Raw genomic sequence first — 22,727 nt, 5'->3', positions numbered from 1 at the left:
AATCGTCGCCCTACTCCATGACGTGACGGTATTGCATGACGGAACCTTGAAATATTATTATTCTCAACGCGCTTATAGAAGTTTCACTTCAACAATTAAATATTACAATCACCTTCCTACTTTGTATCGATAAAATTGTAAGAATAATATTATACTATTAAATAATTAAATAATATTATTTCATCATTACTAAATTCTATAGTATACGAAATTAAATATAATCATACATATTTATATTATAAATAAATACCTATTAACTGTGCCTATTAATTTTGTATCTTTCTAAAAACCGTTTATTTCAAACGCAAAACTTTTTTCTTAGATGGCAACACTTCATTTATTATGCCAAAAACAATATCTGTTTCGATTTATTTTGTGCTTGTATTATCAAAATTAAGCGCGTTTGTGGCATAAAATGCATTTAATAATACGACTGAATTGAGAATATAAGCGTGGGAATTGCATACATTATTTTAATCAAGAAAATTGTGGTTAAAATCGAAAAATAAACAGTGGCCCTATCGGGTATGTCAGATGCATTCAAATGGTCGTGAGCAGTCGAGGGGCGCAGTAGTCTTCTCACTGCATATCGTATTACTTCAAAACATTGAGCCCACAGGTGCGGTACCCTGAGCGCACAAATCAATATCATGATCGAATGATAACCTAGCAGTTTCTGGAAAACGTTCTAGTCTACTTCTTCCATTAGAATACCCACGAATTTTATTTGGACTTTAGTGAAAGACTTTCAATATGTTCAGTGAATCTTATGAAAGAAGGCTGCTGCAGCAGTGCAGCCCTGTGAGCAGGAAACAGTCTGTGCTGGTCAGGCCAGAACCTATGGATAGATTTATTCCATGCAGATTGGAAAATAATTGGCAGACAAGTTTTCAAGGTAAGTTTAATCTTTTTTTATTTTATTGATAATGTTATTTACTGTGTCGATTTGTCCTATGTAAACAAATTTAGATAAATGTTATGTTGGTCAAGGTACTGAACAAAACATTATTGGGACATACCAAATGACAATTTTTTCTTGATTTTTTTCCAAATGTTAGGAGATTCTCTATTAATACATAATTATTCATTTTATCACATAAGTATTAAGTTACATTTAAAACTTGGAAAAACATTTCTGTAAAATACACTGAAGATTTTATAGTCTTTCAAACATTAATAATTATCCTTATGTTGGTGTTTTAATGCAAAACTTAAATTTCATAAAAATTGATAAGTCTTATTTGAATTAGTCCATAATGTAATTTATTACTTTCCCATATAATTAAATGAATAAAATAAATAAAATACTTCTATTCTTCGTCTATCTTGCAATAGTAAAAATCAGCCAAGTCGAGTTAAGGTAATTTAAAATAAATTAGAGTTAATAATTTAGTACTGTAATAAATATATATATCAGGATTAGTTCTTAATAATAGGAAAATTTTAATTGTATGAAATTGTGATTTACTTTCTATGATCAAGACAATAATTGTTAATAATTGTTTCTAAGTAATACTCATTTAGACACATTAGTTAAATACTGATGTAATGATTACAATATGACAAAACAATAAGGAAAATGTATTTATTATCTGTGCACAATAAGTGTACATGATTTGTCATCATCTTATGATGTACATTTTATGTAATATTTTAAATATATGCGACTGCGGTGAATAAGAGTGTCCTCTAAATTTTAGTTAATGTGTGGCAATCAATAATAAATTTTGTTTCACAAGTTAAATTAAACATACATATTTTATGTCCAGCAGTTAAAAAAAACATTCTTAATTGTAATATACAAAAAAAATGTATTTTATATAGTTATAGTAGGAAAAACTTGGCATAAAACATTTTAAATCAAATCAAGGAATAAAAAGGAAAATGTTATCGTTTATCTTCATGCAATACTGATTTTTTTAATACACAGGAAAAGTAGGTAATTAAATTTAAATAACCTATAACTTGGTGGTAATTTTAAATTCTCCATTTTACAAGCTCCGCTTTACCTTACTCTGCCAAGCGAAATTTAGCAAATATAAAATAGATATCTATTTAAAAACTTAATTTGTTGTTAACGATTTAAAATTTATTTTATTAATAATACCATAAAGCTTTTTTGTTCATATTTGCTGTAAAATCTAGTTGAAGCAGATTAAAATATTTTTTTTGTAGCATCATTAAAGTCGGACAAACAAACATAAATTCACATAAATATATGGTACAAGAAAGAATATAGGTATTACATAAAAATTATTTCTAAAGAGGATACAGTAAAAAATTTAAAGCAACTTTTTATGGAATTAATCTTTTCTAATTGCAATAAAATTTATGAAGCAGAATTATTTTGCTTATGCTATAAATAATAAAGGATTTTATTGCACATAATTAATGATGTAAATTTTTCATATTTTTTTTTGTTATGAATTTTAAATGTATTTTTTAAACATTGGTGGATTTTAATTTTTTTTATTATTATTTCATATCACAATAGAACTGATACAGCATAAGAAAATTTACAATTTTAACTGTTGCATAAATTTAATGCATAAAGTATGTCTTTCATATAATATAACTAGCGGTCCGCCCCGGCTTCGCCCGTGGTACATGTTTACGTTTTCTCTACATAAGAACCATCCTCGCACTTCAAGGAATATAATAAAAAAAGAATTATCGAAATCGGTTCAGCCGTTCTCGAGTTATGGAATTACAACGAAAAGTGGCATTGATTTTTATATTATTAGATATAATACTAGTGGTCCGCCCCGGCTTCGCCCGTGTTACATATTTCGCAATAAAAGGTAGCCTATGTCCTTTCTCGGGTATCAAACTATCTCCATACCAGATTTCATGCAAATTGGTTCAGTAGTTTAGGCGTGATTGAGTAACAGACAGACAGACAGAGTTACTTTCGCATTTATAGGTAACTAGCTTTCCGCCCGCTAGGATTTCCGGGATAAAACTTATCCTATTTCCTTTCTCGGGTATCAAAATATCTCTACCTATACCAAATATCATGCAAATTGGTTCGGTAGTTTAGGCGTGATTGAGTAACAGACAGACAGACAGAGTTACTTTCGCATTTATAATATTAAGTATGGATATATTAGTATGGATATAAAGTTCACATGTAATATTATCAATAAAACATATAGAAAGGAAAACATACTTCATAATTTTATAACATTTTTGGTACCATTGCTGGTACATTACAAGTAATTTTTTAATATTGCCATTGTCATATTATTACCGAGCGTTTGTAATGACAATGATTCGACTAAATTTTCTCGTAATGATAGGTTGGCTAATGGAAAACACTGTTTTTTGCACCGCACTGCTTCTGTGTCCGCCATGTTTTGTTAGATTTTGATTGCTGTTAGACACTTATTTCACACTCGTTAATTGTGTTACTTTTTATTGTTTTTATCTATACATATAATAAATCTGTAGAAGGGTCAATTCTGTACATTGAAAATATTGAAAAAATAAATACCAGGTGATGTTACTAGATCGAAACCAAACCCAAATATGTGATTAAATAAATTTTTGTCTGTCTGTCTGTCTGTCTGTCTTTCTGTCTGTCTGTCTGTCTGTATGTGAAGGCATCACGTAAAAACTAACGGTCCGATTTCGATGAAACTTGGTATAATTATACCTTATTATCCTGGGCATAAAATAGGATACCTACTTTTTATCCCGGAAAAATACGTAGAAAAAAAAATCTTAATTTTTCTTAATTTTTCCGCGCGGACGGAGTCGCGGGTGGAAGCTAGTCGTAAATATGTTTTTAGACTGCCTAAAGTTTCAGTGGTATTGAAGTTTAAAGTTTTTGATTTTATGCATGTGTAATCTTAGGTAAATATTAAAAATCGTAAGCCTAATTATTAGTTATCTTCTTACTTCTTAGATAATAAATACTGTTAACTAATTATTATAAGAATCATAAATCTAGTTAATCAGTACTCATAATAATAATAACTAATAACATACTTCTTCTATAATATAAAAATGAATCGCAAAATGTGTTGGTAAGCGCATAACTCGAGAACAACTGAACCGATTTCGTTCATTCTTTTTGTATTAGATTTCTTGAAGTACGAGGATGGTTCTTATGGACAGAAAACGTAAAAATGTACCACGGGCGAAGCCGGGGCGGACAGCTAGTACTTATTAATAACGATCGAAAGAAATCACCATTCCGCGAAACAACAATTTAACCATGTTTACAAAAGCGACTCGAAAACATAACCTTTTCAGTTTTGAATTTAAAGCAATTACATCGTGCTGCGGTCGTTCACATGCTAAATAATGAAATAAATGGAGTTGAGCAAGTACCTCACTACCATGTGGCTTATTACCGCTTGCGTACTTTACGCGCTTCGAATATTTATCTCTCAAATCGTCGGCGGTAATTATGAATCTCGCCTAATTAACCCTCATTATCATACTGATGGGTATTGTCTAACATTCCCTAGTAATTGTTGGTTCAAACTCGCCATGTGATAAATCGGGGACTACAATACGTAATCTGCAATACAATGGTAAGAACTATGTTACGCTCCGCTACCTATGAAGAACGAACATAGTTATTGTAGCCTGTAGGTGATTGCTCTTTGATAATTTATTGTAATTTATAACTTAACCCTCTGGTAATAAGGTTAAACATCTCGGTAGCTAATTTTGTTTTGGAAAGTTTACGGCGTTTAAGTTCATTGCTATGATGCTACTTTTCTCTTCTGTATTTGAAGCTTCAGTGTAGTCGGGTTTTTCTCATAATGTTTGATAATTTTTGTTTTACGATGTTTGCAACTAGCAAACTGCTCCGAATTTGCCGTTGTTAAACAATAACTATTTAACATATGTCTGTGTTAGATTAGGTAAATAATGAATATTCTCAGTGCATACGCACAAACTCACAAATTCGTACCTACTTAGACGTATAATAAAGACTAACCATAATAAAGAATATACCTAATGACCACCACAGAAAATGTGGCATTTTATTGCTAAAATAAATGTCAAAATTCTACATGCATAATTTTAAATTTCCCACCAACTCACAAACACATCAACTACGTTCACTATTTTAGTTTTAGAACACAGAGCAAAACTATTTTAATAAATGAATTTTTAATTTAATGTAGGTAGGTATGTACTTAAAACTCACCTTTACGAGACACGATAAAAACATATTTTTATATTTTCTATTCTATGCCCAACACAATATAGAATAATTGAATTAATTATAATTATAAATCATAAAAGGTACCTACTTAACTCTTCGTGGTTTATGAACCTCATTTCTTCACCCTCGTTTATTATAGCGTGCTATATGATATGGCATTTATAATATTTACGTGTGCATAAAAGCTCTGTGACCTTTGGAAACAATGTTTGTTCTCTATGGGAGAGCTTAATGAGAAATAAAAATATATTGAGATCACTCGACCAAAACATTGCGTAATAAATTATGTATGTACTCTTAGCTTCTGGTTGCTATGGACTTTAACGAATAATAGTTATTATCAAATTGTTTTTGTTTACGACGAAAAAGTACCTTAAATGTTGAACTCATCTTTCCTATTAGCTACAATGTAATATTGATGCAAATAATTCAACGGAAAACTAAATAAATGTGTCATGCTTTAACAATTTATTATTATTACCAGCAAAAAGCAGGCTAAATGCAATTATATTTAACATTTCCGCCCAATTGTTTGAAATATTCCTCTAAATCAAGTACACTTAATTAAAGTCCCATTTATGCAATTTGTGTCGAGAACTTCCGTAGCATTTTTTGCCAATAACCCATAAGCATATTAAACCAATAAAGAGTTGTTTTTGTGTAAGAACTGATTTTGCAATAACACGGAGCGAAATCTCCAGACCATAGAGAGTTAATGGTTAAAGGGCGACGCCCTAGACTTGATGCCTAGTTCCCTGTGGGATCTCAACCGAGACGCTTATCTTTAATGCGGTAACTTAACTCGTTCTGCGCGTGTTGGCAGACCCTAGAACTACTGTGATTTAAAAGCAGTCTCAATGTTTTAAATTGTAATAGCACTTTAAATATTAGATACTAGGATGTAGGTGTAAGAAATTAAAATGATACCTATCAATTGCTTCCTCTAGTTTTTGCGTATAGTACGAAATTAAAATAAATCAACTGGAAACAAGTTTAATTCTCACAAAGGTCCTGTGAGAACACTTGAATTTTAAAATAAAAATTGCAATGCCGACGTGGTTTTTTGTAGTGTTAATATTATGTCGGGTGTGCAAGCGGATGTCGTGGCTATATCCTCTTATTAATGTCATTAATTCCGTGATTAGAAAACCGTTAGGACGTTGCTCAGGGTTCAGGGTTAAGTGGCCAGGAGTCAATTGCATTTCGTTCACGTATCTTCATTATGCACGGTGAGGACTCCTGATTGAATTAAGATCGTTTGATTGGGTACATAATTTATTACATGCAATTGTGACTTGTTTTAAAGTGTCTCTTTGGATGAATTTTGCGATAAAATACAGGAAATTTAGGAATTAAAATTAATCTTAAAAAAAAAATTCAAATGAGAGCAAATTTGAAAACCTATTTTATAAAATGTATGTATGTAAAAATTATTCTATAATCTCGATCAGTTCAGAATCGGTCATCATTAAACTGATGACTTTCAAATTTTAACCTTACCAAATAAGGATTGATGCCTAATACAAGAATAAAAAATACAAGAACTAGACAAGATGAGTGTACGTTCGTTCTTTAAAGCCTTGTTTCCACTTGAGCATGCTCAGGCGAATGAGCGGCTCATTTGGCCGAGCTGCTCAAGTGGAGACGCCTGAGCATGCTCGGGCCGCGCGTGCTCAGACGTCTCCGCACTTGAGCGGCTCGGCCAAATGAGCCGCTCATTCGCCTGAGCATGCTCAAGTGGAAACAAGGCTTAATGGGTTCCAAAATATAACTAAGATCTATTATAATTGTTTTTCTGATATGCTTTATTAATAGTTTTTATGGTAAAGAGTAGCTTATATTATTCTCCGCCCTCCGGAATCCAGCCTCAAGTCAGACTTGTAAGAATTTTCATAAAATTTGCTATTTAAATACATTATGGGAATTACCTTCTTTTACGGTTTTTGGTTCGGAATTATCTGAAAACCGCGAGCAGAATTGTGTGAAATAAAAATACATTTTATAGAGGCAAAATAATAATAATCATGTGTGATACAAAATATCTTTTATACCAATGCTCTTGATATATAAGAACTGACCAAGAGGTGACCTTCTTTATCAGCATTTATATAATACTGCACTATTGTATGCATTAGTTATGAAACTCCACCAAGTTACTCATACTCCGGCCATGTTTACATTCTCCGCCCGGTGTTTGTCCAAAATAGCCTGTGTTATCTGTAAAAATGCAATTTTAGATAGCTTCTGCAACCTGTTGCTATCACAATATCGACTCGTCCTACTAACACCCAGGACAAATTGCTTGACATTTGATACGCTATCGTTATCGCGCGATTGTCGAAGCATGTGTAGCGTAGTTTATTGCGTATCATCACGGATTTGTGGACATTTAATAAGTTGTAATTGCCCACATATCTACGGTCGTAAATATTTCGACCTCCGCACACTTGGGCTGCGTTAACCCAACACGATAACTGATAACTTCACATATAAATGTATATGCAACCAATTATTATTCTGATTTTTGTTAAAAATAACCATTTATCTCTCCAGATTGAGGATTTTATTAGGTACTCGTTAATGTTGTTGTGCAAAATTTCATTTCCATTTTGGAGATGCGCAGCGGTTCTTTTGTCGTGCTTTTTTAATTCTCGATAATTAAAAGTATCAACAATGAAATGTCCTTTTTGTACAAAGTCAATATTGCGATTGCAGGTGTGCAAACATTTAAAAACGTCTCTTGTTCTCGTGTAGGCGAATGCATATTTGAAATTGACAAATTAACACATTTTCGTGTGTCCAGTGCAAGTGATATATGGGTTTATTTACTTGCGCGTCTCTTTGATCTTGTGAATTCGTGCTTTTTTGTATTAATCAAAATGTAAACTGTTGGATTTTATTTCCGTCAACGTTTTCGCCGTTATTTTCATTACGAACGTACGCAAAATTGTAAAACGAGTGTGTGTAACGCTTCTCTTGTTTCTACCTAACCGTAGGCCTCTGACTAGTGGTAGGTAGTCATCAAATATTATGAAATACAATGGCTTGAACAAACATGACACGTCTAGATGAGAAGTTGAGGCCTGCTTAGGGTATGTAGACTAGTGAGTAGGAGCCGCTCACTCCACCCACCTACCGGTGACCAACCTTCAACTTACCAGCTGAGTGGCTGATGTCATTACCGTGCAAATATTTATTTTTGGCATATTTTAAACGCTTCTAGCTTGTTTTCTTGGATTCGTTTGTCTGGATCAAACATAATTAAGCATGCAAATTAATTGCCAGAATTTGAGTTTGTACAGTAGGTACGTAGCCGGATTTGCTGGTCGAAACCGCGTGTGTGCACAACACGCGTGCACATCACACGAATATTTTGAGGTTATTATAACCACATTAAAGCATAAGTATCAAATTATGACAATTTAAAGTACTTAAATGTTTGCATTACAGATGAAAACGGCAGGCGATGACGCGATTTCACGCTATATTGTTGCGGTTTCGGATGCTTGTCTTTTATTCATACTACTCGCCATTATGTATTTTCGGTACCTTACAACTTTAATTAATTTGCTGCCTAATTAAATGCTGCTGAAGAACGTAGAATCAAAGTCGGCGAAAATTCATAACGAGCGCGAGATATTCGCGAACAGCTGACTGTGATTCAGTGATTTGGTTCATGCATTTTAATCAGCGTAGTGGAATTTTCAGTATGAGACAAAATGTTTTACCTGTTCCGAGAAGTTCAACGCACCGATCAGCTGAGTCAACAGTGCTTTATTTTACCACGTGTTTAATGCAACGTTTAACTAACAAAGTTGCGCAATGGCTGGCCATGCTTTGCTCTGAGCTCACGTAATGGTGGCAGTACACATGGGGCCAACGTGTTGGGCCAACGGGTTGGGCCAACGTGTAGAGAGCTACTTGGCGGTATGTTGGCTTCATTAGTGTAGTTGGCGCCAATATTGGCAGGCCATCCGAATGTTGTCGGTTTTTTGTGCACACTTCAAAGGATCTTGGCGCGCTCCGCAAACAGCGTTCACACGTTGGTGTCTTCTTCAGTTTGTTGTTACTCATCAGCGGAGACAGTATCGTTGCGCGTCAATGAAATTTACGTTTCCATGTTCCGATAGCGATGGCGGCGCCGATGTGGACAAGCAATGAGGTTTTACAATTCGTAGAATTGTATCGACATGAATGAATAATTTGGAATCCACGGCATGAACTACACAAAAATAAAAACCATATGACTCAATAAATTAGATGTTTTATTTTCTATTTATTATATTATTCTAGATGTTTTTCATAACTCACTTTCATACATTTTCGATAAAAAATGAATATATTTATAAAATGAGTAAAATAGTATGAAACAGTCAAGTACTTGTTCTTAAAAATTAAATAACAATATACAATGAGCATGATGTTGATCAAATTGTGCTTTAGGTATTACATAAATAATATTATCAAATATCATCAATACATCCGTCCGTACTCTTTAAGTTTCGTTTTATAGTTAAAATTAAATGTAAAATGTACAAATTTTAAACATTTGAAAAAATCTAAACATATTTTTTTAATAAAGTTTTATTTGTATAGAAATAAAAAAAGGAAAATAGAGATTGGAAAATGTTATCATCATAGACAGCAGAGTACACTCAATGTTATTGGTGCACATGTACGTAATAATTAAACGCACTGTATAAATAAATTGCCGCGGCTGCAAGAACTTCTACGGACTACGTCCATCTTTGAAGCGCCAATGCAGAATGATCAGTACGCCAATGTGTGAACAGGAATCTTGAATCCTTCATTTTTACCCAACACATTGGCCCAACGCCTTGGTCCCATGTGTACTGCCGCTATAAGAATCGGATAAAACACCTAGAAATGTGTTCTCGGTACGATTCAAGTAGAATTCCTTTGTCTCAAAAAATTTCCCCGAGACACGTGCAAAAAATGATTTGTCTAAAGCTATCGAATACCTGTATGCTAGACGATTTACAAGACCAATTAAACATTTATGTTTTTAATATCTATAAATCGACAGTATGCATTGACGGAGATGAAATGAAGATTCGATTTGAATATGACATGTCTGCATCAATCAGATGTTATGATGTCATTCGCTTTGCCATTAGTTGCTTTTTCGGATTTTATTTTTTCTGCATTGATACAGGTATGCTATACAAGTCGCAACCTGTTTGATTTGACCAGCCTTCACCTTGTAGCTCTTTCGTAAAGATCAGCTGTTAAATTCGTAATATTACGCAGGTTGCATACGATATTTCGCGGTTGACAGATATTAGGACCTTTGTGCTGGTTTATTTTCCTTAATCCAATTTTGGGAAAAATCTCATTTGGACACTCCTTGTGAGGATGTTATTCCAAATAACTACTGTTTTCTAAGATAACTGTTTTTGCATCAATTTTTTCAACATCGTAAATCTTTTATTTTAGGAAATTTCTAGTTTGTAATTTCGAAATAAATTAGTGGGAAGCTTACGTAATCAGAGTATTTTGAATGTAAGCATATTATTATTTTTCGTTAGTGCTACGAGGTACCAACACGTTTTTTAATCGTTCAGAGAGATGTAGTTAGTAAGTTTTTTGATGCTCATCGATGAATTCCTCGTTTAATTTTTTATTGGTTAAGTCAATAATTTAACACTTGAACCGATGCTTCACATAAAACAAATATTGTGTTTCTTTTTAGTTATTAAATCGTGATTGTTTTTTTTTAGAGTTGAAATGATCGCTCGTAATTTGTTGATGATTTGTCTTCTTCGTCCGAAATATCTATAATTTATTAATTAAAATTTTCGATACCGGATCCACTGGGTTAACCACCTTATTTGTGTCTATTTGAACAATTTTATTGCTCTATGTGTATAGCGGTATTGGTGGTGTTTTTCAGAACGGCCGCGACTGTTCTAACTCACGGACTTTACACCTGACTGTAAGCAGTTAGAAAAGCAAACAAACGTACATAACTGCGTTTACTGTGCAAACATATCTGACCTCATTGAGGGGCCCGTGGAAGCGAATCACACACTTGTATAACCTCTATTTTAATTCCGTAAAACCAGAAGCTACGGGAGGCGTGGTAGATAATTGGCTACATCCAGTAGCTCTATAATTAATGTTCAAGATGGATATTTTTGTTTTTTATACCGCAATCCAGTTCGATCTAATATCGGTTGACAATTCGTATGGCTTTGTTCATATAAGTTATGTAACTGGGTGATAAATGATCGCGTTGTCAGCTATGTGTATTATCCTGTATGTAATGGCGATTTTTTATTGGCGTTAGGCTTTTGACACCTGAGCCAAGGCATAAATCAGTTGTCATCGGATTTATCTAGGACGTTGAACAATGTGGAGCTGGTAATCAATTGTTGTCGACTGGAAATGATGGCTGACATCACCGCGTCGAATTTAGTCGCATTTGATCCTGTCAATGCTTGCGGGGATAATAAAACTAGATTTTGTGGAGATAGAAATGCAGAATTGTAACTAGATGTTATGTCTGTCTGTTTTTTTATAAGATTGATAGGTTTGTTTTGTATGTAGATTTGAAACTCTGCATTAATATCTACAATTTCTTCTAAGATTGGTGCCTAGATTGTGCGAATCATTTGAATTAGGTACCGCCGGATGTCCAACGCAAAAACGCCTTCGCATTTCATTTCATTTCATTGTTACCTCTTTTCTGAAACAAAAAAGGCATTTCCTTGCAAAAAGTCTGAATCGATCACGATCCTAGCCTGTGTTAAGTATTAAACCACGTTTTTTGGTTCAATGCACTCACGGAACATCATTTTACTGAATAGCTAATGGCGTGACGACGAATTCATTTGTACTATTTCTATCTGGGGCTGTGTCACGATCCGTTTGTGTGTTGTTTTAAACGGAGCTTTGCTTAGATGGTCCTGCCACGACGGCCATGCGGTGGTTGTGTTCGATCCTTATATGGTCCTTTGCATGTTGTGTCTACACGCGTACAGTAGCTCTGGACTAGCGAATTAATGGCCAATTTGGAGTTGATCATTTTCGTATATATTGCTAGTTAGGTTTCTGGCACTTCGATGCACATTATTATTGGTTGATAAAAATGCCATTTGTCAAATATTTCTAAAAGGCAAGACACCCCTGAATGAGAGATTTAGCCTCGTAGTCAACGGTAGCAAAAGCCTGCGATTGCAGGTCACTGCACCGTATTTAGGTTTCCCATCTATTCCTCCTGTTTTTTATTTCTTGTCAGTCGCGGCGCTCGTTGAATTGATTTTTGCCTTGGCAGCCTTTTCTATTTATTTCCAGTTACGAACCCATTCCGTGGGATCGTTATATGCAAATGTTTATGTATAGGGAATGGGAAATTTGAAGTAAGCTTGAATTGCACTCGCGACTGCATGCGATAAAGTGCAGTAGATATCGGCGGTTTAATCTTATGGGCTGTACATGAAGGTATTTCGTATTGAGCTAGATGAAGGAGGATTTACGGAGAAGAGCAAGTTTGTACTCTTGTATTTTATGATTTATCCATCGTATATTATAGTGAAGAATATTCCTTTCAATGATGATGAGGTGCTAATGATGTATCTTTATTTCAACAAAAGTCCAATTTCCTTTTGATGAATTCGAATATGGTTATAATAGTTTGAAAAGGTTCAAATGAGTATAATTTTCACAGTGTATAGAAGGGAAGTGTGTTATGCCAATACGCATAGTGTAGACATAATAATAATGTTTTGCAATGAGAAAGTAATTGAGTAATTTTCTGTACTGTACCGTATCGAAATAATGCTTACTTGCGTGAGATGTACTTGCTATTCATCTAACATACTAATGTTGAAGTGTAATCAATCCATGTCTCGTTTCTTCATATTATGTTCGATTTATCTTTAATTTTTTTTATAGACAGGTTAGTTCTCGATACAAAAATTCTAAGGTGTTGATGTTTACAAATGTAATACAAATCCTTCATTAAAACCAAGTATTTACTCAGCAATAGTGCAGGGGCCTGGGTTCGCTCATTATGGCACATATAACATCTTTACAACCTATACGTCATAATGCTCGACGGACAAACACACGGAGTGCTATTGTGCGCTTTTATTTATTATGTCATTGTTCAACAGAGCTAGATATAGTTGAAAATCGACTGTCACAACATGATTGAGTATTGTGACATTAGTCATAGGATTTATTTTTTGCACATAACTCGATAATTATGTAAATCATCATGCGTAATTAATAATAGCACACGGCGTCTGATTATTCCGGTGAATGTACTGGGGTTTGCTAAAAAATAGCTCGTTTTAATCGCTTAGAGCTTAGCTAATGATGATTTGAATAAATGTTTTAATCGCAGCCTTTAAATGACCTTTTTTGTGAAAGCTCAGCGTTTGGGTAAATGGTTGTGATTAATTGTAGAGATAGGATTTGCCTTTTTAATGAGTTAATGGATGCGCAATATTTTGACTTTTTTTAGTAAAATTCATACAATTTAATCATAAATGTCTAGATGTTTTCGAAATATTTACTTCTTTAAATTTTTCTTACGATCTTCAAGATTTGCGATGGACTTGTTAAGACATTACAATTATTGAACATTGACGTCACAATTCTACAGCAGCATAACAACGTCACCAATAAAACTAATAACACGTCATTTTGCCTTTCAGACCTAACATTTTACGTATTACAACACAACTATTCGCGATTTATTTCCTACAATCAAGCTCTTAGCCGTTTCAACTGCTGTTGTATAAATCGTGTACTTTACGATCTAACCTATTTCACATATAAGTTCATACGTACAAGTTCTATCGAGTCAATTGTTTAAAGCTCTATTGTTCCACGTTGGTACCACCTACTTACGACGTCGTTTGTCGTGGCCCGGTCACCCGATAAGGCGATAACAGATGCAGTGCTACGTGGGGTATAACTGACCTGCGATATCTTGGTTATTGTTGATTAAATACCTACTGTATGTAATGTAGTAGAAATGGACGATTGAAGAAGGAAATTTATGAGGTGGATAATGTCTTTGATGACATTGGTTTAATATGAGGGTAGTTTTGGAATTAGGAATAATGCATTCAAATAGTTTTTGATTTTATAAAGTGCACCATGATTTTTGTATCTTACCCTTATTTCTAATCCAGCTTGCTATTTCTGTACTGTACCTTTGTCAAGTAACATGACTATATTTTTATATATTACCTAAGGCAATGCCGAGACCAGAACCCAGCTAATAATACCTATGAAAAGATTTATCTATGCAAGTGCACATAGAAGTTGCTCCGCCAGTTTTCTAATGCTCTCTCTGGCCGATCGATTCGCGTAATATAGCGTCGTTTCTCAAGACTGCAATCTGTGCCTTAGGTCGTAAATGCGCCTAGCCAATAGCCTAGTTGCCACAAGGAAATATCAATCAAGATATATGCAGTCCCATTGCCAATTAGAGGACTAGAGTCCGTATTGCAAGAGTCGCAACCGCATAGAACGATTCTTTGATGTGCAGATAGAAAAGCCATTAAATTCCACATTGGCTTCTTTGTACCATTATTCCTATACTGTCCCTATTACTCATTCGTAAGAAGCTCATTAAATGACTTCTAAATACATGTTGTTCTTATTATTTGTATAGATAATGGCTGCCATTGTTCGAGTCCTCAGATAAGTGAGGTGAAGGAACTTTATAGGGGAATGCACCGTGATGCAAGATGCGGCTAGGCTGCTTGCAATGCGCTTTAAATCCCGTTATTGACCTCGCATCGCCCCGTGCGGCTAGCACTAGCTTTTAAGTAATGCAGATTCTAGAATCGCAGCTAGGTTCGGTTGGGCGTTGGTAATCGTTTAGTTTATTACGTTGCATCTTTGAGCAAGATGATTGGAAATGGTATAGAGATGTTTATGTATGGGTATTAAAGTTTTGCACCTGATGGTTCTTTAGATTTGTTAGGGAGATTTTAGGCTTGCACTTTAGGATTTTGATGCTTGACATAATTGGTTTAAAGGAGTCTCTTCGCCGTGAAGTTTGTTTTATTTTGAGTACATATTAAATATATTTTTTATTGTTTATAAATCGTTAAATTACAAACGCAGCGTTATTCGCAGACGTTTCGCTTACGTAATCGTTAATGTCGCGTCGCTGAGTGCGAATCCAGATGCAGTCTCAATTAATATTGCACAGATAAAACAATTTATACTCTGTTCGGTCCCAAGTGAATGTTGCTGAATAAATCTCGGCGCATTTAAGGGAGTGATAAGGGTAGGGTTGCCACTTGCCAGTATGAGGCTGGATATCTGTTGCGTTGGTAACAATTTGGCGAGGTTGTAGTACAAAAGTTTAATGCATTATCATTAAAGTAATTACTTTTATTTGGAGCAAAAGTATGATTTGTAGATTTATGATATTGATGACAAGAAATGTCAAGCGAAAAAGTTTTGAAATATAAATAAAGGATGTGTGGATTTTGTGCAGTGGCAACCCTGATTAAGGGAAAGTCGTAAAATTGACGACGAAATAAATTTAAAGTTATATTTAATTTTTTCTAACGATGTCAGTGACCGTGATGGAAGGTGGGGAACTTAGGTCCTGTGATAAGATTCCAAGTTTCTTTAATTAGACGTACTAATGATTATCTTCTTATAATATAAAAATGAATCCCAAAATGTGTTGGTAAGCGCATAACTTGAGAACGGCTTAACCGATTTCGTTAATTCTTTTTTTATAATATTCCTTGAAGTTCGAGGATGGTTCTTATGTAGAGAAAACGTGAATATGTACCACGGGCGAAGCCGGGGCGGCCCGCTAGTTTTAAATATATTTGCTGTTGGTATGTTCATTTGTTAATCGTTGCTGAGGAGTTAAAACTCATTACATTTATGACCTTTCATACTCATGTTAAATTGCTTGTTTTAAAATATGGAAATATTAATTAATGTTAGTTCATTATTTTTCGATTTTAATGAGCATGTAATTTATGTGATAGTCATACATGTATGGCTTATGAATAATTCTTAGAATCATAAAGATGTTTCACGAGAATTTGTCTGATTAAAAAGCAGAATATTATTTTTTAAGTTTTGTTTCATATAGTTTTTGTTGCTTAGGTAACAGTTTATTTAATTATAATCTACAAAATTGCTGTCTTTTATACGAAAATAATGGTTTTAGTAAATAATATGTATATTTTAACATACTACAATCAATCAATATATTCAAGACCTAGAGCAGTTGATAAACCTTATACAGTACACAGTATTAGTGCATTCCTCAAATGTAACAAATAAAATAAATACAATTTTCACCGGGCTTGTTATTACGGTATGATTTCGAGTTAGCGTTGTAATTTTCTACTCTTGCGCAACAGAAGGCTATTTGCCTTTGGAGCTGATCACGCAGCGATCTTTGTGTAAAATGCTACTTTGAAGATGGGAATGTTATATTTCTTATTTATATTAGACGATGAACGATTCGATGACGTTATGTTATAAAATTAATGTACATATGGGTTGAGTACTCCGTAAGTTGAGATTATTTTTCTTATAGTGGTTTAAATAATGTAAGTAATGAGTGAGTTTGGTTTTTACTACCACGTAATATATTATTTGTTCGAGCAGAGACAGTTTAAGATGAACTGAATAACGTTGATAGTAAACATAACAAACACTATAAAATATGTTTAAGTCATCTCTAGTTTTCAATACATCAACAATAGAACTCTCTAGAGTCTAGTTAGTATCAATTGATCGTGCTGTTAGCTATATAGGTGCAGTGTAGTCCTTAATAGATTGTGTTAGTGCGCTGCAATAGCCCAGGATTAAGCCTGGAATCTAGGTCATGCAATCATGCATTCAGCTAGACTACTAACACCATGGTTTCTTGGGACTTGTAAATATATTGTGTGTTATTTATACCAGTATACCTACCAATTATATGCACATGTTTGAAGTGTTTGGTTTATTTGTATGTAAGAGCTTCTATGGTTACCAATAGCAACGGGGAAATGTGCGCTTCGCCTCAGCTGATCGCGTAACGATAGATTATAAATAAAGTTTTTATCTGGATGAAGCAAGTGAATTTTATCATTCCACTGAATAAAGTTATAAGTAAAACTATAACGGTTTTGTTATGTTAACATGTTCGTCTAATTGAAATTAAAAAAAAAGGCGTGTGGCACTCGGGGACTGCCGCGGTAAAGCTATTGCATAGCATGCCTTCAAGCCACACCTCCGTGCCCGTATGAGTGGGGAGCGTGAGGTTTTTTCGTTACGGAATTTCTCGATTCGGTTCCCGCGCTCAAGGCCTGCGATAGAAGCTATGAAATATATCTATAAATATATAGAATGAATAATAAATAGAATATAAAAAGTCAATCGTACGTAAAACAAATCTTCATTCGTTCATAAAAGAAACTACATTATTCGCAAAAATAGTTTCGCTTTTCAACGGATGTTTATTTAGCTCTAAAGTATTTATCTCTTATTATCTGAAAGCATACTCAACCGATAAACGCACCCATTTGTCGAGATACTACTCCCACATTGGTCTTTAACTGGCCAAGTTGAGACCTATTGTTCCTAGGTAGTAGAAAGTCTAGATATTGATTCGTTCCCCCCCCCATCAGTTCCAAGCCTTGTCGTGGCCGGGGGGGCTCAGTAGCTTGGAGTGCACTGGTGTTCTCTGAGTGAAGCTAATTGGACGCGGAGGGGCTGAAAGGCCGGTCTGTCGTCTGACGACACGATTGGTTCGACGGCCAGGGATCCATATAGCTGGCTGGCTGGCTTGAAGGCCGGCTGGCCGGGCTGGCTGGAACTGGCTGGTCACACCGGCTGCCTCGCTGGCTGGCTAGGGGGCCGGCTGGCAGGCTGGCTGAAACCGGCTGCTCCACCGGTTGGCTGGCTGGCTGCTTTGGACGGCGGCTGGCTGGCATGCTGTCACCGGCTGGTTGTCCGGCTGGCTGGCTGGCTGGCTGGATGGCTGGCTAGCTGGCTAGGATCCTCCGGGGGGCCAGGATTGGCTCAGGTGCCGTTGTGGTACGGCGAGGGATGGCGGCTAGTGGTCGCGGCCTGGTAATTTGGCTGGGCAAAACGGGGTTGGAAGGTCGATCGGGGCTCGTTTGGGTCTCGTTCTGACCGACTGGCAGGGGGCTGCGCTTTGCGGCGATGGATGGTGGCCAGAGGCCGCGCGCGTTGTTTTTTGTTGGTAGTCTAACTACCAACAAAACAGGGGCGGGATCCCGACGCGTCACTTTTGTGACACGCGGTGACTCCTGAAGGTGGGTGTAGGGCGGCGGCTGTCCTGAGACAGCCGTCTGCCAACTCGTAATCCGGTCCGTGGGGCCGGACCGAGGGCCGCCACTTCTGGTGTGAGGTGGGGGCTGCGAGGGAAACCTCTATAAAAGTGCGCCGGAGGGTCGTTTGACGCGTGACTCACGTTTCGGGGGCCTTTCGGCGCGCGTCCTTCGGCCGGTCAGTGCTGGGGTCGAGGGTTTGGGGAACGCCGATGATGGAACGGGGAACAATCCATCATCGGCGAGTGGGTGGCGTGAGCTCGTGTACGGCTTGCGCCACCCCGGGGTGGGCATTTGGTGGAGGGCCTGGAAACGGGCAAGTGGCGGAGAGCCTGGAAACGGGCAACTGCTGGGCGGGACATGCGGAAGATTGCGAATGTGTACCCGCATCCCGTCTAAAGCAGCGCGTTGGTACACGGTGGGGTTTTGGTCGGTAGGAATCCGACATAACCCACGGCTCCTTCCCCGGGAGCCGTGGGTATCTTAGGCAAGATTTCCCCACTTGAAAAAAAAAAAAAAAAAAAAAAAAAAGGGTTGCCACTTGCCAGTATGAGGCTGGATATCTGTTGCGTTGGTAACAATTTGGCGAGGTTGTAGTACAAAAGTTTAATGCATTATCATTAAAGTAATTACTTTTATTTGGAGCAAAAGTATGATTTGTAGATTTATGATATTGATGACAAAGATGTCAAGCGAAAAAGTTTTGAAATATAAATAAAGGATGCGTGGATTTTGTGCAGTGGCAACCCTGATTAAGGGAAAGTCGTAAAATTGACGACGAAATAAATTTAAAGTTATATTTAATTTTTTCTAACGATGTCAGTGACCGTGATGGAAGGTGGAGAACTTAGGTCCTGTGATAAGATTCCAAGTTCCTTTAATTAGACGTACTAATGATTATTCTAAATATATTTTTTGTAGGTACGTTAATCGTTACTGAGGAGTTAAAACTCATTACATTTATGACCTTTCATCCTCATGTTAAATTGCTTGTTTTAAAATATGGAAATATTAATTAATGTTAGTTCATTATTTTTCGGTTTTAATGAGCATGCAATTTATGTGATAGTCATACATGTATGGCTTATGAATAATTCTTAGAATCATAAAGATTTATCTATGTTTCACGAGAATTTGTCTGATTAAAAAGCAGAATATTATATTTTAAGTTTTGTTTCATATATACGTAGTTTTTGTTGCTTCACAGTTAATATAATTATCATCTTTAAAATTGCTGTCAAATTTTATACGAAAATAATGATTTTAGTAAATAATATGTATATTTTAACATACTACAATCAATAAATATATTCAAGACATAGAGCAGTTGATAAACCTTATACAGTACGCAGTATTAGTGCATTTCTCAAATGTAACAAATAAAATAAATACAATTCTCACCGGGCTTGTTATTACGGTATGATTTCGAGTTAGCGTTGTAATTTTCTACTCTTGCGCAACAGAAGGCTATTTACCTTTGGAGCTGATCACGCAGCGATCTTTGTGTAAAATGTTATTTGGAATATGCTACTTTGTAGATTTGAGTGCATATTTGTTGGTCAGTTTCAATAATTTTACGTTATAAAGTTGGATTATGTTTCGGACATTGATACAAATATTTTAAAAATAAAGATAGAAAGAAATGAATGAAATAGAAAACTGTGGGTATTTGTAGGTAGGTACTTCAGGTCAAACTATTACATATTGTACTCCAGCAATAATCACACATACTTTTTAATGTTATTGTTTGGTTTTTAATGTCACGTAAGATATTATTTGTTCGAGCAGAGAAAGTTTACGATAAACTCAATATTACGTTTATAGTAAAGATAACAAACACTTTTATAATATGTCATCTCTAGTTTTCAATACTTACAACAACAATAGAACACTCTAGTTAGTATCAATTGATCGTGCAGTTAGTTATAAAGTTGCAGTTTAGTCCTTAATAGATTGTGTTAGTGCGCTGCAATAGCCCAGGATTGAGCCTGGAATCTAGGTCATGCAATCATGCATTCAGCTAGACTACTAACACCATGGTTTCTTGGGACTTGTAAATATATTGTGTGTTATTTATACCAGTATACCTACCAATTATATGCACATGTCTGAAGTGTTTGGTTTATTTGTATGTAAGAGCTTCTATGGTTACCAATAGCAACGGGGAAATGTGCGCTTCGCCTCAGCTGATCGCGTAACGATAGATTAGAAATAAAGTTTTTATCTGGATGAAGCAAGTGAACTTTATCATTCCACTGAATAAAGTTATAAGTAAAACTATAACGGTTTTGTTATGTTAACGTGTTCGTCTAATTGAAATTAAAAAAAAAGGCGTGTGGCACTCGGGGACTGCCGCGGTAAAGCTATTGCATAGCATGCCTTCAAGCCACACCTCCGTGCCCGTATGAGTGGGGAGCGTGAGGTTTTAAAGTGAAACTTTTATTACATCGTCTCAAACTTTTTGGTCTGTGTAGCGCATGTCGCGTGTATCGCGGCTGCCGAGTAGGTATACCTACTCGGCACGCGACATGCGCTACACAAAGCAGTGTTCGGAACCGTTCGAACAGTTTCACTTTTACCGTGGTTTCATAAAACCACACAACATTTTTTCGTTACGGAATTTCTCGATTCGGTTCCCGCGCTCAAGGCCTGCGATAGAAGCTATGAAATAGCTTAAAAGTCAATCGTACGTAAAACAAATCTTCATTCGTTCATAAAAGAAACTACATTATTCGCAAAAATAGTTTCGCTTTTCAACGGATGTTTATTTAGCTCTAAAGTATTTATCTCTTATTATCTGAAAGCATACTCAACCGATAAACGCACCCATTTGTCGAGATACTACTCCCACATTGGTCTTTAACTGGCCAAGTTGAGACCTATTGTTCCTAGGTAGTAGAAAGTCTAGATATTGATTCGTTGAGTTGAGCTTAATCACGAACTATGTTTGGAATACAAAGCGAAATCATAGAAATAATTCTTAATATAAACAAATTTTTACTTAACTTGTGAGTAAACTTTTGAGGGCGGTTTTGGGTGCATTTCTTAAAAATGTATCTCAATTTTAAAGTTCATTCAAATCGGTTCAAAGGTTTATTATTTTCACATTTATTAATTTCGGCTTACTACAGTTATAACAAACATTGTTTGAATGGGTGTTGAATACTCTAAAAGTCTAAAAGTAATGCACGTTGCAACTAACAACCAGTTCTTTAAAATAGTGTAAAATAAATTGTTACCCGTTCATTTACACATAATCGTGTAACAAACATACAACTTGTAAATACCTGCATGACCTAATGAAGCAACTTCGCTATCACTACTTCCTACTGATTAGGTGCACTTGTGTTTTCCACTCCACCTGTTCCGTAGGTACGATAACGCGACTGACACACTTACAGAAAGATAGGGAGTGTCTCTATACTTAGCTTAATGGAAAAGTTGCTAAGAAATAATGCATCATGCGTGTTCTTAGTATGAGTGTGTCGTTTTTAAGGACACAGTCATCTATTGTTTAAAATAGGATATTATAAATTATAGATCTTGTAGCAAAATAATCATTTATAATTAGTTATTGTTTTAGAGAACGGTATTTTTTTTGAGGCTTTTAACATGTTAAGAGTATTACGAAATGATGTATCTCTTATTCAATTTAATTTTAACATTGTAATAAGGTACTGAAAGTCTAAACCAAGACATCTAAAAAAATAAACGCTATCGCAGTTTTATATAATACTTTTGACAAAAAAAATTTACATTTCAAGTTTTAATCTCACCGTACACGCGAATCTAGGTAATTATGACTTTTTTCTTTATAAAGTAACAGGTTAAAAATATAATGAACTATTAAAAGTTTACCTTAAGCATGGTTTATTCATTGTTGTTTTCTTGCATAAGCGGTGTTAGGTGTAGGCATTATGCTAATTCCATTTCCGCCCTTTGATGGTAAAATAAATGTACTATTTTAATAATGCTTTAATTAGCTAAGTGTGGAGATTTTAATAGAGGCTATAATTTAAAGTTGTGTTTGAAAACTGTATAATATCGTTGTAATGAGATAGTCAACGCCTCGACTGTAAGTTTCATAAGCTACGTTTCAAATGCCTATTATATTGGTGCATGTACCTAGCTAATTTTTAGTTCTATTGTGCAAATTTTAGATACATCGATATCATTTTAAAGAAGCTCAAAATTGAATTCTTTGTAACAAAGTATATAGCAAAAAATTGAAACCATCA

At 35.3% G+C, this 22,727-nt stretch overlaps 1 protein-coding gene across 1 annotated transcript in view; it reads left to right on the top strand.

Moving 5' to 3' along the window:
- The first annotated feature begins 350 nt into the window (after nt 1–350).
- LOC123705332 (fizzy-related protein homolog) overlaps nt 351–22,727 on the top strand; it is a 68,232-nt gene continuing 45,855 nt past the window's right edge. Inside the window, exon 1 of the mRNA XM_045654075.1 lies at nt 351–895. Within this exon, the coding sequence (XP_045510031.1) occupies nt 754–895 (142 nt within the window). The 5' untranslated portion in view covers nt 351–753. The remainder of the gene's footprint in view (nt 896–22,727) is intronic.

The sequence above is a fragment of the Colias croceus genome, chromosome 2 (genome assembly GCF_905220415.1).
Source record: "Colias croceus chromosome 2, ilColCroc2.1".
Taxonomy (NCBI): domain Eukaryota; kingdom Metazoa; phylum Arthropoda; class Insecta; order Lepidoptera; family Pieridae; genus Colias; species Colias croceus.
Note: the sequence above shows the minus strand (reverse complement) of the source record. Positions and strands in the feature narration are given on the sequence as shown.